Genomic DNA, 14,389 nt, shown 5'->3' with positions numbered 1-14,389 from the left:
ACAGGAATTTTTTTACTTACCCCATTAGAAGCCAACACGTCTTCTGTCTCATCATCCTTGTTATTGGCTTGGATTTCAAAGGGATTTCCTCCATTACGATATTGCTCAAAAAGAGTTAGATCTCCTTCCATTTCTAATGCAGGCTGCTTGCTTGGTGACACAGTAGGGGAACGTGATTGTGCCATGAACTTAAATTCCTATTACCATCAACAGAAGTTTATTTATATACTGGTTATAAAGTCTAAATATGTATCAACATTATTACATGTCGATACTACACTTTCTGGGCAAATCCTGCATTAACTTTTTAGCCAGTAATGCTTTCATTCCTGCATTTTTTTAAATTCCATATTTAATGGTTATTTGAATGCCAGTATAATTTTAACAAATCTGTCAAATTCCTTCACGGGATATATAATACATCTTAGAACTAAAAAGCTTTTTAAACAGAGTTTAATTAATGCATTGCAATGAATTATGTAAATAAGAGATTTAACATGTGTACAACTATGAGAATTCAAATGCACTTAGCTTTAATGGCTATTTAAAAATATAATAATAAAAATAGCTGAATATATAAAAGATTGTCAAAACTGAGTTCAGAAAAGCTGCCAAAACTGCTTTTGGGTGTATCAATATGCATCCTGTAACTCTAAGCTGATAGTGGAGAAGATCTATATTCCCAGAAGAGATGCCTCATGGGTTCTCCTTCACTCAAGGAGTCTGACAGTATATCTCCTCCTTTTTTCAGAGCTGTTGAAAGTTAGAGATATCACCGGCTAGGAACAGCTGGTAATTCCATAATTCCCTTCAGCAGAAGATGCAACTAGTTTGCTAATGCTGAACATGGTTGGGACTTGGTTAGTTCCACAAACTTTCTCTTAGCTATTTTGGTCAGAGTTTGGAGATCCATGGAAACCATTATAGTGATGCCCAAAAAGTTAATGAATGGAGATGTATATGATACAAGATTTCAATAGTACTATGTAGCAGCCTTGATCAAAGCAGCCACCATATTTCCTGTTTGAAATGGTTTGCACTTACATGAAGTTGTAATATGCTGAAACTTGATTTAACAGGACAAAGTTCCCAAGTCTCATTTTCTAAGAACATTCGCAGTTCTTCAAGACGAGTTCTGAAATAAACAAATTAGTGTCAGCAAAAGCACACTGTGTCGTTTATTTTAGAAAAAATAGCAAAGAAGAAGTAAAGTCTTCACCAGGGCCATACAGTTGTACATGACAAGAGATGGATGGAGATTGGTTGGTTCTTTTTTCACCAGGATCATTCAATGAAATTAAGACATGAATAATTTAGATAAAGAAATATGGCTTCATAATGCATGTAGCATTATTGTATAATTTCTAAGCAGACATCACACAGTGCTTACATTCTAACTTCCCAACTAGAAGCACTGAGTCTTTGAGTAACAGTCATCAGGAAATGAAATGGAGCAACACTTGATTAGCCTTTTCATCACTCCCAGTTAACTTTCCTTCTGAAATTTTCCCAAGTACAAGTAAGACAATTTTCCTCTGACTAGAAGACAGCTAAAGCATAATTACACAAATATAATTAATGTATGTAACACTCTTAGCATAAAAACAATTAGCAACAGTAAAAAGAGATCAGAAAAATACCATAATGAAGAATAATTATATTATTGTTTATTAATTTAAATGACATTTTATTTATTTCTGAAAATTTATGTGGTGACCCAATTGACTCTCAGTGACTCCAGGTGTCTTACAAAAACATTTACTGAGCTATTGCTTCTTGAAATTGCTCACCAAGCTAAAAAATAAAGTTGAAACAGTTTTCGAAATATCCAGCAAAAAAAAATATTTTCTTTTACCATTTCCCTTTAGAAATGATAAAAACGGAATAGTTTTGCTGAACAAAAACCAGACAGATATCTTTAAGAGACTCAGATCAACCAGCAGCCTAAAAATGAGATCTAGTAATGTAAACGAATTTTTAAGTTTAAAGTGAGAGTCAGTTTGGTGTCCTGGTTAGAAAGTACCAGATTAATAACAAGGAAATCATGATTTAACTGTTTTAGGCAAAGATTTAGTAATCTTTATTTGATTACTGCAACGCTCTCTACATGGGGCTACCTTTGAAAAGTGTTCGGAAACTTCAGATCGTGCAGAATGCGGCCGCGAGAGCCATCGTGGGGCTTCCTAGATTCGCCCACGTTTCTGCAACACTCCGCGGCCTGTACTGGCTGCCGATCGGTTTCCGGTCACAATTTAAAGTGTTGGTAATGACCTTTAAAACCCTACATGGCATTGGGCCAGAATACATCCGGAACCGCCTTCTACCGCATGAATCCCAGCGGCCAATAAGGTCCCACAGAGTTGGCCTTCTCCGGGTCCCGTCAACCAAACAATGACGTTTTGCGGGCCCCAGGGGAAGAGCCTTCTCTGTGGCAGCCCCGGCCCTCTAGAATCAACTCCCCCCCCCCAGAGATTAGAACGGCCCCCACCCTCCTTGTCTTTCGCAAATTACTCAAGACCCACCTTTGTCGCCAGGCATGGGGGAGTTAGGATATTCCTTCCCCTGGGCCATTACAAGTTATGTATGGTACGTTTGTGTGTATGTTTGATTTTTATAAGAGTTTTTAGTTGTTTTATTAAATTGGATTGTTACATGTTGTTTTTTATCATTGTTGTTAGCCTCCCCGAGTCTGCGGAGAGGGGCGGCATACAAATCCAATAAATAATAATAATAATAATAATAATAATAATAATAATAATAATAATAAAACGGTGTAACTATGGAACAGTCACTGTCTCTCCATGACAAACCACTTCAAGAAAACTGCAGGGATTTGTCCAACAGTCATTATTAAGATTGACTTGAAGGCCTGTGCACAAAGTTTAGAGAAAAATGTGGGATTAATTATCCATTACTTTAACACTCTTTGTTGCTAAAAAAAAAAAGATACTTTTTAAAACAAGAGCAGTGTATATTGTGGTGCTTTTATTTTTGACTTAGCCTAACGTATAAATGGAAATAGAGATTAGGCTATATTCTGTACATTATTAAAATTATGTAGGAATATATTCTTAAATTAGCAGTCAGATGGTCAGAAATTGTTACTCAAAGTCTGAGATTTAATTTCTCCCATTTATAATGATGGGGAAAAGCTTGGTAAGAATTTCTGAGAGTTATTACTAGCCAACTATATGACTACACACCAGTTCTCATATCGCTACATTTTTATATGAAACATTCACTTTGCTTTTTCTTATTATATGGACACCACATAATATGGGCTGCATGAGCATGTGCTTTATACTGTTTCCCCCCAAATAAGACATCCCCTGATAATAAGCCCAATCAGGCTTTTCTGTGCATGGCAATAAGGCCAAGCACTTATTTGAGGGTTCAAAAAGTGTAAGGCGGTCTTATTTTCGGGGAAACGTAGTAATTTGTTTCCACTATATTAATTATTAAATTTCGACAACTGAAAAAATGTAAAACTTACCTGTGATAATTCTTGAAATAATTAACACTTTGTTTTCTAATGGAATCTTGCAATACTTCTGACTTGCTGCCACAAAATTCTTCTCCAACCTGCACCAGCCTAGAACAAATAATATCCCAATTAAGCATTCACTACATCATGTAATTGTAAATATTTTAAAAAATTCTTTATCTTTTATGGGTCTCTACTCTCTGCAAATCTAGAACAATTTCTTAAGATTTTGAAGTAGCTTTCCCTAAAGACTTTCTAATTAAAGGCTGCCTATAGCAGCAGCATAGATAAAATTTAATTTAGTGAGATCCTGAATCTGACTTAAATTAGAGATTTATCTCTGAATATGTAAACATCTCATTTATAATTTCTGAAAATCAGAATAATGGACTCACATTGATCTTCTTGAATCATAGTTGCTAATAGTTTCAATGCTTGAGTACTGCATTAAAAAAACTGTAGGTAATTGAATATATGGCTGCAGAGGTAGTAAATTGTGTTTTTGGAAGATATCACATAATTTCAAAGTGGAAACAGGTGAATCTATCACCAGTTGTTTCCCAAGCAATTCATTATAGCATATATAGCTTTATATTTCTTTGATCCAAATTACTAACAGAAGCATCTATGCCTGTGTACGTCCTCCACATAGAATATCCAAAGAAAAATATTTTGCAGATCTACTGTGGATATAGAGACTTTTTATATGGAGCAACTGGAAATGGAAGCTGATTCCTATTCATTAGACTAAGTCTTTTCAAAAATGTTTATAATTTGTAAAAGGTGTTTTGTTTTCATTTTCTACATTTTTATTGCATGAAAATATTGGAAAGTTACCTAAGGTGGCGTACCAAATGTATCTGAATAAATTATCCTCTTTGCAGGCTAAGGGATTGTAGCAGAACACCAATGTGGAGAAAGTTAAACTATAATATAACTAAGAGCTTCAAGAGATTATCATATGTATAGCCAAATGGGCTAATTAATGAACAGTATTTTTATCTTCTATACAGTATTATATACAGAATCTTGTCAACCTATTTTGCACAATCGTTTTAATAACATTTCCTTAAAATAGATGCTAACCAAATTACCTGCTGATAATATCCAGTACAAATATGAAGTCATCATATTTGAAGTTAGACATATCGGTGCCCAGCAAATAAGTCTTCACTTTCAATTGGACATCCTATGGAAAAACAAAAAGGCTGGAATACTAGGGAAACAATAATTTGCTGTATTAGCTACTTATAATTAAACAATCACCAAGTATAAAGAAGGGAAAATCTTGGGGTGACATCAGTTTGCTTGTCAGCTGAAATTCATCAAAGATCTCCATATTTGTAGGATAGTTGTTTAAACTCAGTTTTAAAATTAGAATTAATATTAACATAGTTTATTGTTTGTCCCTTGCTGTTACTTGTTGAGAAGCACCCAGTCTGGCAGGGAGGGAACAAGCATGGAGTTAGCCTGGAATCACTGTGCAATCTCAAAACTGTATAGCCAGAACATATATATATTTGTTTTATTTATTAAATTTATATACTGCCGATCTTCATGATAAGGTTTCTATGGGTGGCTAATAATATTATAGAGTTAGCTTGAACTCTGCATATGTGGGTCTTGTTCACACCTCACATTACTCTTATATTTAATTCAGGGATTCCAGCAATAAAGATTTTTTTTAATTTAAAAGTAGGATCAATAACATTGTGGAAATAGCAGTTTAGGGCTATTCTTCAGATACTCAATATTTACAACCAACTGCTAGTACACAGATAGATTTTAAAAAACAGATGGTTGAATAAAAGGTAATGCCTTTAATGTATAAATTATCAAAACATCATAGAACAGATGCAGTAGAAGATCTTGTGTGTGTTTTTTAGCATCTGTTCTTCTACTTTAGTTGGGGAAAATCACTATGAGAAAAGACCGTGTTGCTATTTGTTCATGAAATGGAGTTCTGCTGAGAATACTTATGAATGAACTGTGAGCAATGCAGTGAATATATATTTTTTACTGCCAAAGGGGTTCCTCTAAATGGAATTCACCACCAGATACTGATTGTTCATGATGCTGTGCATTGCTGTACTAAACAATGGGGGAAATGGTAAACTGTGAAAAGTTATTTCTGGATCAAGAATTAAGTGGATGACCTATGACACAAAACAATTAAGTTTCATGTGAGAAAGGTTGATGAACTGTTTAAAGAGAATAAGTCATTGAATCATTGAAGGGAAATTGCTGTCAAGATTGGCATTTCACGGGGATGGGTTTCTGTCCTTCCAACAATGGGAGATGCTGTAAGATGCATCCTTTAAACTGCTGATAGCAGGATGAAAGTTTCAAGAGCTGGAATTTGCTAGCAATTGTTATCACACTACAAAAATGAAGTTGAGGAATTTTTTCACAGCAATATGATGGCCAACAAAATTTAGGGTCATCAGTATGATCTAGAAAAAAGGCCTCAGTCTTAGAATTTCAAGACTGCAAAAAACTAAAGATTAAAAACCCAAAATTTGGAAAGAAAGCTCATGATTATAGTCTTTGGTGATTTTATTCACATCAATTTCCTTGAATCTGGCACATAACTGTACTGCAACAATTAAAATTTCAAAATAGCATTAAGCAGAGTTTGAATGCATAAGACAAAAATGTTGCTGCAGTATGACAAAGCTAGGCGTCGCTCTTTCTTTCTTCGCAAAGAATTCAGCATAAAAAACAAGATAAAATATCAGTAAAACACCTTGCATTCAATTCAAAAGAATGAGATATCAAAACAGTATAAAATAAACACTTAGAAAACAAAGCCTTTCAACTGATACTCAATCCCCAGGAAACATCTATCATCGTAAGATAAATCAATAATCCTTTTCCCATTTTTAAAATCATGCACAGAAATTGATCTTATTTTGATGGATCAAATTACAAACAAACCTGCCATATTCGTGAAAGCCCATGTTCCAATTTTTTTTTCACATAGCTGCGGTCAAAATTGGTCTCCTCAGTATCCAGAATGTTATTTCCATCTAAAAGATAATTTAACTATAATTTCAGGCATCAGAAATGAGGAGAAAATTGAGTTGTTGTTTTTTTAAAGCAAATATTTCATGCATTGCATATTCATTTTATTTCTTTTGAATCTTCAACATCTCTGAACAGAAATTAAATACTATTAACAAAGTCTTGTGTTTTATAACTTAGAACAGAGAATCTATGAGTAAATGCAACTAGAATATATCTTACATTGTCCTTGACTAATCTGCTGGCTGGGATTGATGGTAAGAGTCCAAGTAACTAGCTCTGCCTCATTGATGCCTCACTGCATCACTTAAAAAATAACCAGTCATTTACACAGATCTAATTTGATAAGGTATGTAATAGAGATCCCCCAAATCCAATGATTCTGTCAAACTGACAAAATATACCAAAGCTGTAGCACTTGCATAATAGAGCATAATGCTCATTTAATCATTTTCCCTCCTCTCACTTGAAGAAGTGCAATAAAATACTTTACTATGTTCATCAAAGATAACCCCTTAATAAATGTAGACTTCTAGACTTCAACCTTACAGTGGAAGTGAGAACTGAAATACAACACATTTTCAAGGTAAGGATTACATTTAGTCTATGAATAGCATGGCAGAAGCAAAAAAGGAATAGGTGGAACCAGGACAATTAATTAAACTAAGTATAGCTAATCTCATCTCTCTTCCAGGAATGTATATGTGATGTACATAGTACTTTCTCCTTTAATTTCACCACTGAAAAGACTTAAGTAAACCAGTATGAGAGAAAATAAACTGACTCAAAGTTTTCCAGTGAGTTTTATAATAGAAGGTAGATCTGAAGGTCCTAATATTTATGTTACATTTTTGAGTTTGTGAAGTCATTATTTTCAGAGTAGAAGGAGATTCTGGGACCACAAGTTGTGCATTTTTTGCATTAGGCAAGCATGCTAAATATAATTAAGCCCCTAAATCTATGACAAAATAAAACTTAATTATTTCCAACAAACAAATGTTTAAATGTGCCAAAGAAAATGCTAATTAATCACAAAAGATGCTGAATATAAAATACAACAGCCATTTGATGCATTTTCCTTAAACTAAAACATGCAGCTTCCCACTGAAACAATGGAGACATTTTGACCATCTTGTTCAAACAGATCAGATGGGCTCCACTCCAATTTTTATGCTTGGAAACTGAAAATAGCAAGAGGCATTTCCTACCAGAAGATGAAGGAGATTCCCCATGGTCATATTTATCATGCCAATCCATTGTCCGATAATAACTCAGCATGACCTCCCATAGAGCTTTGCACAAATCAGCAAGGCATGGAATATAACTGTCTGATGTAATGTGCTGTGCAATACACAAAACAGGTCTGTGAAATTATCTTGCTTTGGCAATTCAAAAATAATGCCGAATATACATAAAAGTTAACTATTAGCACTAAACGAATTAAAATGATTGTTTAACTTACACGTTTTAATCTTGCATTTTACATTTTAAATTTTATGTCGCCTAGTATGCCTTAATTTTAATTGTAATACTTCCAGCAAAAATAACAAACATTAAAAATGATAAGCTGCATATATATTTCTGTAATACATATTCTGCCTGATACAGATAGAATAGTTAACAATTTATTCTAAGAGGACACCCAACCTTCTCACTTTTATTTTTTTTAAACCATGAACATTATCTCATGTTTATTAGGCTTCAAGTTATAAAATGTATTGTCCCAAAGGTGCTTTTTCAAGAGACAACTGGACTTTCTGGTTTATCTTTGGAGACATTTCTGAAGATCTGAAGAAGCTTCTTGGATGAGAAAGAAAACTCAGAAAATCCACTTGCCCCTTGAAAAAGCACCTTTGGGACATGACTGAAAATCTCCATAGACTTCTAAAATGGATTGCAATTTAAAAAAAATAAAATAAACAACTTATTCTTTTCCATTAATGAAACAGACCACTTTCCATTTAATATAAAATATTTGTAACTCTTGTATTTACTAAGTGACATAAATTTCCAAAACAACCATTCCTAGATTGCTGCTATTGCAGTAATTAGCAGGCTTTGAATACACCATTAGTCTGAAAAGTCAATAGGGGCTAGCACTTAAAATCTGAAGGATTCTTCCCACCTTGTCAATTAGCCTGCTTAAATTAAGAATATGGGACACATGCGGGCTTTTTTGGTTTTTGTAGAAAGAAAAATATGTGTTTTAAACGTTCTAAACAAGCTAGGTACAATATATACAATTTTCTCCATGTTTTCAAAATAAATGCTGTTAAGAATTAATTCAATTCCTAAAATAGTCACTTCCCATTAAATCTGATGATTGTGCTTATTGAAGACTCCCAGGATTCATATGAAAACACTTCTATAAAATTTAAAGACTATCTGGTATTAAACGTCCCATTGCTGTTTTGGGGAATTTATTTTTTCAGCTTCACAGTCTACCTATAGTCTAGGGTTTTCTTGGTAAATTCCATCCAAATACTTCATTCTACCCTGTAAAACTGCATCCACGCAAAAATTCTGATGGCCTTGATTTTACTAGCTTTCTTATTTTATTGAAATTAATTGGAGGATATTAATTGAAATATACATGCTTTATCATTTATTTTAGAAGATGTTTTGCTATGGGCCTTATTATTTTACATTGCATTGTTTTGCACTGTTTTACTCCATTTTGCTCTACTTTGTGCTTTCTTTATTACTAGTTGCTGAGCTGTTAGTTGAGAGGGATGTCTTCATACATTTATAAATTATGCTTTTTAATTTACCTATCCATCTCATACTTTATGACAAACGTTTATCCCAAATTAAATATACTTAATTTTAAAAGATTGCTTTAACTTTATGACTTATGTTTTTTATCTGAAATTAAATATGGACTTAATTTTAAAAGGTTACTTTTGAAAATAGGTAGGCACATGAGCATATACAAACATTAAATATAGGACTACATACTGTGCAAAGGTCCTTGTACTGAAGCTTCTGAAATTTGGTGTCGGTGTTTCCTGCACACAATTCAACATACCCGAGAACCACCTGGAATACTGTATTGTGAATGGCTTGAGTAAAGTGCATATGTAGTTGGTCCATGGCTGTCTGTATAGAGATGAAGAAGTATTTAAAGGCATCATATAATCATTCAGTTCCCTAATTCTATTTGGACAACTCTGCAACTCCAACAAAGTGAATTTATCTATATATTCATAGCTCAGGATTAAACAATGAAATCCTTGGCATTTTCTGAAATTGGTTTGCTTGCCGATAGTTTCATTATCCACCTAAGTAACAATAGCATAGGTAGTCAAACAATGAGGGAGGAAACAATACATTAATCAAGGTATCACTAAGCAGGAAACCATACTGCCACCAAAACTGGCTGAGTAAGATATTGTATATAAATAGGGAACAAATCTTGAACTCATTCACACATATTACCTATTTGCAGAATAAAACAACTGCGAAGAGCCAAGCTCAAACAGCACCTCAGCAATAGCAATGGCACTTATATACTGCTTTATAGTGTTTTACAGCCATCTCTAAGCTGTTTACAGAGTCAACATATTGTCCCCAGCAATCTGGGTCCTCATTTTTCCCACCTCAGAAGGATTGAAGGCTGAGTCAACCTTGAACCTAGTGAGACTTGAACTGCCAACTTGCAGGCAGTCGATAGTCAGCAAAAGTGGCCTGCAGTATAGCACTCTAATTACTGAACCACCGAGGTTTTTCCACCATGGACTTCAAAGCACACTTTCCCATCCATTATAGCAAATTTGATCTGTATCTCTTTATATTCAAATGAAAATTGAAGGTCAAAGGTTTCCCTATTTCTTTTCCTAGGTTTTCTTTCCCAGAAGCGAATAATAATGATACGTATTCCCAAAATCAGAATAAGAGTCATATTTTGCTCCCATCTCAATATAATTAGATCTCAAAATACTGAAATTTTTTCTTTCTTTTTTTGAAAAAAGTTTATTAATTATTTACATTAAAATCACACAACAACAATACATACAATACAATATATACACAAAGATTTAAATAAAGAAAAAAGAAAAGGCGAGTAGAAAAAGAGATAGGTGTGAAAAGAGATAAGAGAGAAAATAAAGCACTCTGCTTAATGTATTACATATTTGATATCGTTATTTACAATTAGAACTACTCTAGGAGTAGTGAATTCAATGTGCAGCTTATGTCTGGTCTACAAAGGAAAATCTTCCTTTTACTGCTTTGTTATACATCGGTTATATAGATACATTTCCAATTCTTCATATCATTTTAACAATCGTATATCCTTCTTGTATCAATGGTATAATGGTGCTATGGTATTTTAGTGTATATGAATAGTATTTGAATTTGTTGCTTCTGAATTTGGTATTGGGGTTCCTAATTTTAACTTAAATTAATGAAAATTTTTATTAAGCAATTTTGGGGGGAAATTAGAAACATGATTGAAGGAATCATAAGGAAGGAAATAAATTTAAGACCAGAACTCTTCCTACTGGGAATATTCAGGCAACATTTCACAAAGTACAACAGACACGTAATATTGCATATTACAACAGCGGACAGAATCACGTATGCTCAATGTTGGAAGGAGGAACTCACACCCACAATCTACAATGTGATAACTAAAGTGTACCAGGTAGTTGAAATGACAAAACTGACTTATGAATTGCAAAATAAGGACATGGAAGACTTCCATAAAAGCTGGGACAGGTGGTATATCTGGGTTGCCAAAAATAAATTAGAATACTGAAATTTTTTCATTCATGAATAATATCGAAATTAGCAACTGAGTGTTTCCCAGTCAAAAATATTATTTTTCTCTCCAGAGAAATATATAATTGTAAGATAAAACAGAGATGAACCACGAACACTATTGAACTAAGGGGAGCAAATATATTTTGCTCTTCTTACATTGACATTCTAAGGCTATGCTTTAATCATTTATTATTCTAATCTGTTTCTCCAGGGAGCATTAAATGAAAGGTTAGTTCTTTTAAAAAGAAATATGCACATGATCTAAAATTGATTTTGGGTGCCATGAATGAGCGTTTGAATAAGGTTTCTGATTTCCAAGACTCAATTTTTCTTCAGCTGTGCTCTGTATTTCTCTCTTTCTCCCTCCCTCTCCCCTGTTTGTTGCCTCTCTACAAACACACACACACATGCACACACGCACAGACACAGAATCCTTGAGTTATGGCCACAATTGACTCCAAAATTTATATGGCTAAACAAGACAGTTATTAAGTGAGCTGTGTTCCATTTTACCCCCTTTTTGGCATAGTTCTTAAGCGAATCACTGTAATTAAGGGAATCGTGCAGTTGTTAAGAGAATCTGGCTTCCCCACTGACTTTGCTTGTCAGAAGCCAGCTTACAAATGGTGATCACTGGACACTAGGATGTTGTAACTGACATAAATACATGTCAGTTGCCAAATGCCTGAATTTGATCACAAGACTATGGGTATGCTGCATGATCACAAGTGTAAAACTACCATAAGACCGGCTAACTCACATATCAGAAGGCAATTTGAACAAGAGAATACTAACCTGTGTTTTTCCAAGTAGCCTGTATGCCTGTTGCACCTTAGTATAATGGTTTATATCAAAGTTCTTGCATATTTTAGAAAGTGCAACATCTAACTGCTCCTGTAAAGTAAAAATCATTTAGCATTTAGTAAAATATAGCATTTTTTAAAAACCTACAATTCAAATACATTTGATGCATTTTAGCAATGGGTTGCTCCCGGTTCAGCGAATCAATAGTAGCAGAGACGAGGCTCCAACCACTTACCCGAAATGCTCTGCCCACTTATCTGGGACGCAGAGGCGGTGCGTGCACGAATTGGTGGTGACGACATTTAGAACCCACTACCGATGCTTTTGTTCACAATAAAACAAAACGCTTTCAAACAAAGGTATGAGGGACTTACTTTTGGAATATTGAGTAGGCAAAAATCAACTAAACAGGCTATGGAAATGATTAATTTCTCATGAGATTTACAACTTCACTGTTTAATTAAAATGCAAGTATGGGTTATGATAAAGGATTGTAAATTATGTAGGTTGTGGAAAAATTTGATATGGAGAGTTCTCCTATTTCCTAATTACAACAGAAGTAGGATTACCGTACACAATCAATCTAAAATCTTTGCTAAAATATATGACAACCACTAAATTAGTCAATTGTAATTTAGTAAATTTCTGTATCTTAATGCTATTAATCCAAATGCCTATACTGCAGGTTATCTTTAATTCAAAGTCAGCATAAGGAACAATAGTAGGAAAAGAGCTATTGAACTTGCATCCTGCATATGACTAAATTCTGTGGGAACAGAATGTTGGAATAGATAGGATTTTAGTCTGGTCTAGCATGATGAAAATACATTTATCATTTAATAGGTGAAACTACTTACACTCAACTAAAACTCACCTCAATTTGCTCCAAGGTGTCCTGTAATTTTGAATTCAATTCACTGGTAAACAATAGACAACCATTAGAAGTTATAACATTTTCAAATTTCAGAAGTTATTTTTCAAATGAAGAGGAATATTAGTGTTGTTTCAGAAATCTTTTAAGGTCATTCTTCTAAAATATTATGTACAATACATTTTATCTGAACCCCAGACAATCAATTTATACTTTGATGTAGAAACAGTGTAATATGCATAAACCAAACAGTAAAATGGACAGTCCACTAAATAATTTCAAAATTCAGGAATCTCATAGCAAACAAATAAAGATCTACTATAGTAGGTGATAGCATCTGGTCTAAACTGGCTCATTCAGAAAGGTTAAGAAGAGTTACACCTATTTAAATGAGAGACCATCAGAAACTAGGTTTGCAGATCAGACTGGAAAGTTGAAAAAACACATCAGAAAAGACAATGAGCCATCAATTACATCCTGCTGGTAAGAAAACTACATGGATGTGTCTAGAGAGTTACAGATGTTAAGATTAATTCAAGGGATTGTTTCTCTTTCTGAACTGAGATCCATCAAAAGCTAAATAACTTTTTGATGTAAGGAGGATAGAAATGACTTTGGAGGAGACATGTGGAGACGTTTAACAAAACAAACTCAGTCCAGGAAGCATAAGAAATGTAAAAAATTGTTTCAGCTTAATTCTGTGCATGTTGAGATATTCTACTGAAATTTTTATTACAGTTAGAAACAAGCATGGAGCACTACAACCCGAAAAATAAATAATATGAGAAGGGAAAAACATATAAAATCAATCATGGCGTAGCTAAAACTGTCATAGTATATATTAGGGTTGTCTAACTGGCCTGCGGGCCGAATGTATCACATGCAGACTACGCCCACCACAGCTCCACCAATGGGAAAAAACGTCAACATGAGTTGGTGACTTTGACACCCGTGGTAGATACTAAATGTAAGAATAAGTAGAATCAAAGCTATACAGCAAAAATTTTAAATATCCCTGCAAATTAGTAACCTTCGACTTATATTTGTTTAGTGACCCACTCAAAGTTACAATGGCATTGAAAAAAGATTATTTATGACTGTATTTGATGCTTATGGCTGTTGCAGCATTCCTATGGCCATGTGATCAAAATTTGGACCCTTGGCAATTGGCCTTATTTATGATGGTTGCAGTATCCCAAGATCATGACATCACCTTTTGTGACCTTCTGACATGCAGTCAATGGGAAAGCCAGATTCAATTAATAACCACATTATTAACTTAACAACTGCATTGTCAAGTGTCATTTAAGAACTGTGGCAAGAAAAGTCATAAAATGGGGCAAAACTCACTTGAAAACTGTCTTGCTTAGCAATGGAGATTTTGGGCTGAATTATGCTCATAAGTTGAGGACTTACCCTAACAAAATAAAAATTAAACCTAA

At 34.0% G+C, this 14,389-nt stretch overlaps 1 protein-coding gene across 2 annotated transcripts in view; it reads right to left on the bottom strand.

Annotated features, from left to right (window-relative positions):
* The window catches only part of VPS50 (VPS50 subunit of EARP/GARPII complex), a 90,637-nt gene that overhangs the window by 48,456 nt on the left and 27,792 nt on the right, over positions 1 to 14,389 (bottom strand). For both annotated transcript variants that reach the window (XM_070729003.1, XM_070729004.1), the window contains exons 10-18: positions 12,951 to 12,993; positions 12,068 to 12,166; positions 9,467 to 9,607; positions 7,717 to 7,849; positions 6,422 to 6,513; positions 4,579 to 4,673; positions 3,494 to 3,592; positions 1,045 to 1,135; positions 21 to 197 (exon numbers count right to left, since the gene is read on the bottom strand). In XM_070729003.1, coding sequence (XP_070585104.1) covers positions 21 to 197; positions 1,045 to 1,135; positions 3,494 to 3,592; positions 4,579 to 4,673; positions 6,422 to 6,513; positions 7,717 to 7,849; positions 9,467 to 9,607; positions 12,068 to 12,166; positions 12,951 to 12,993 — 970 coding nt within the window. The remainder of the gene's footprint in view (positions 1 to 20; positions 198 to 1,044; positions 1,136 to 3,493; positions 3,593 to 4,578; positions 4,674 to 6,421; positions 6,514 to 7,716; positions 7,850 to 9,466; positions 9,608 to 12,067; positions 12,167 to 12,950; positions 12,994 to 14,389) is intronic.

Source organism: Erythrolamprus reginae, chromosome Z, assembly GCF_031021105.1.
Source record: "Erythrolamprus reginae isolate rEryReg1 chromosome Z, rEryReg1.hap1, whole genome shotgun sequence".
In the NCBI taxonomy this organism is placed as follows: Eukaryota; Metazoa; Chordata; class Lepidosauria; order Squamata; family Dipsadidae; genus Erythrolamprus; species Erythrolamprus reginae.
The sequence above is the reverse complement of the archived record's forward strand: the minus strand, read 5'-3'. Positions and strand labels throughout refer to the sequence as shown.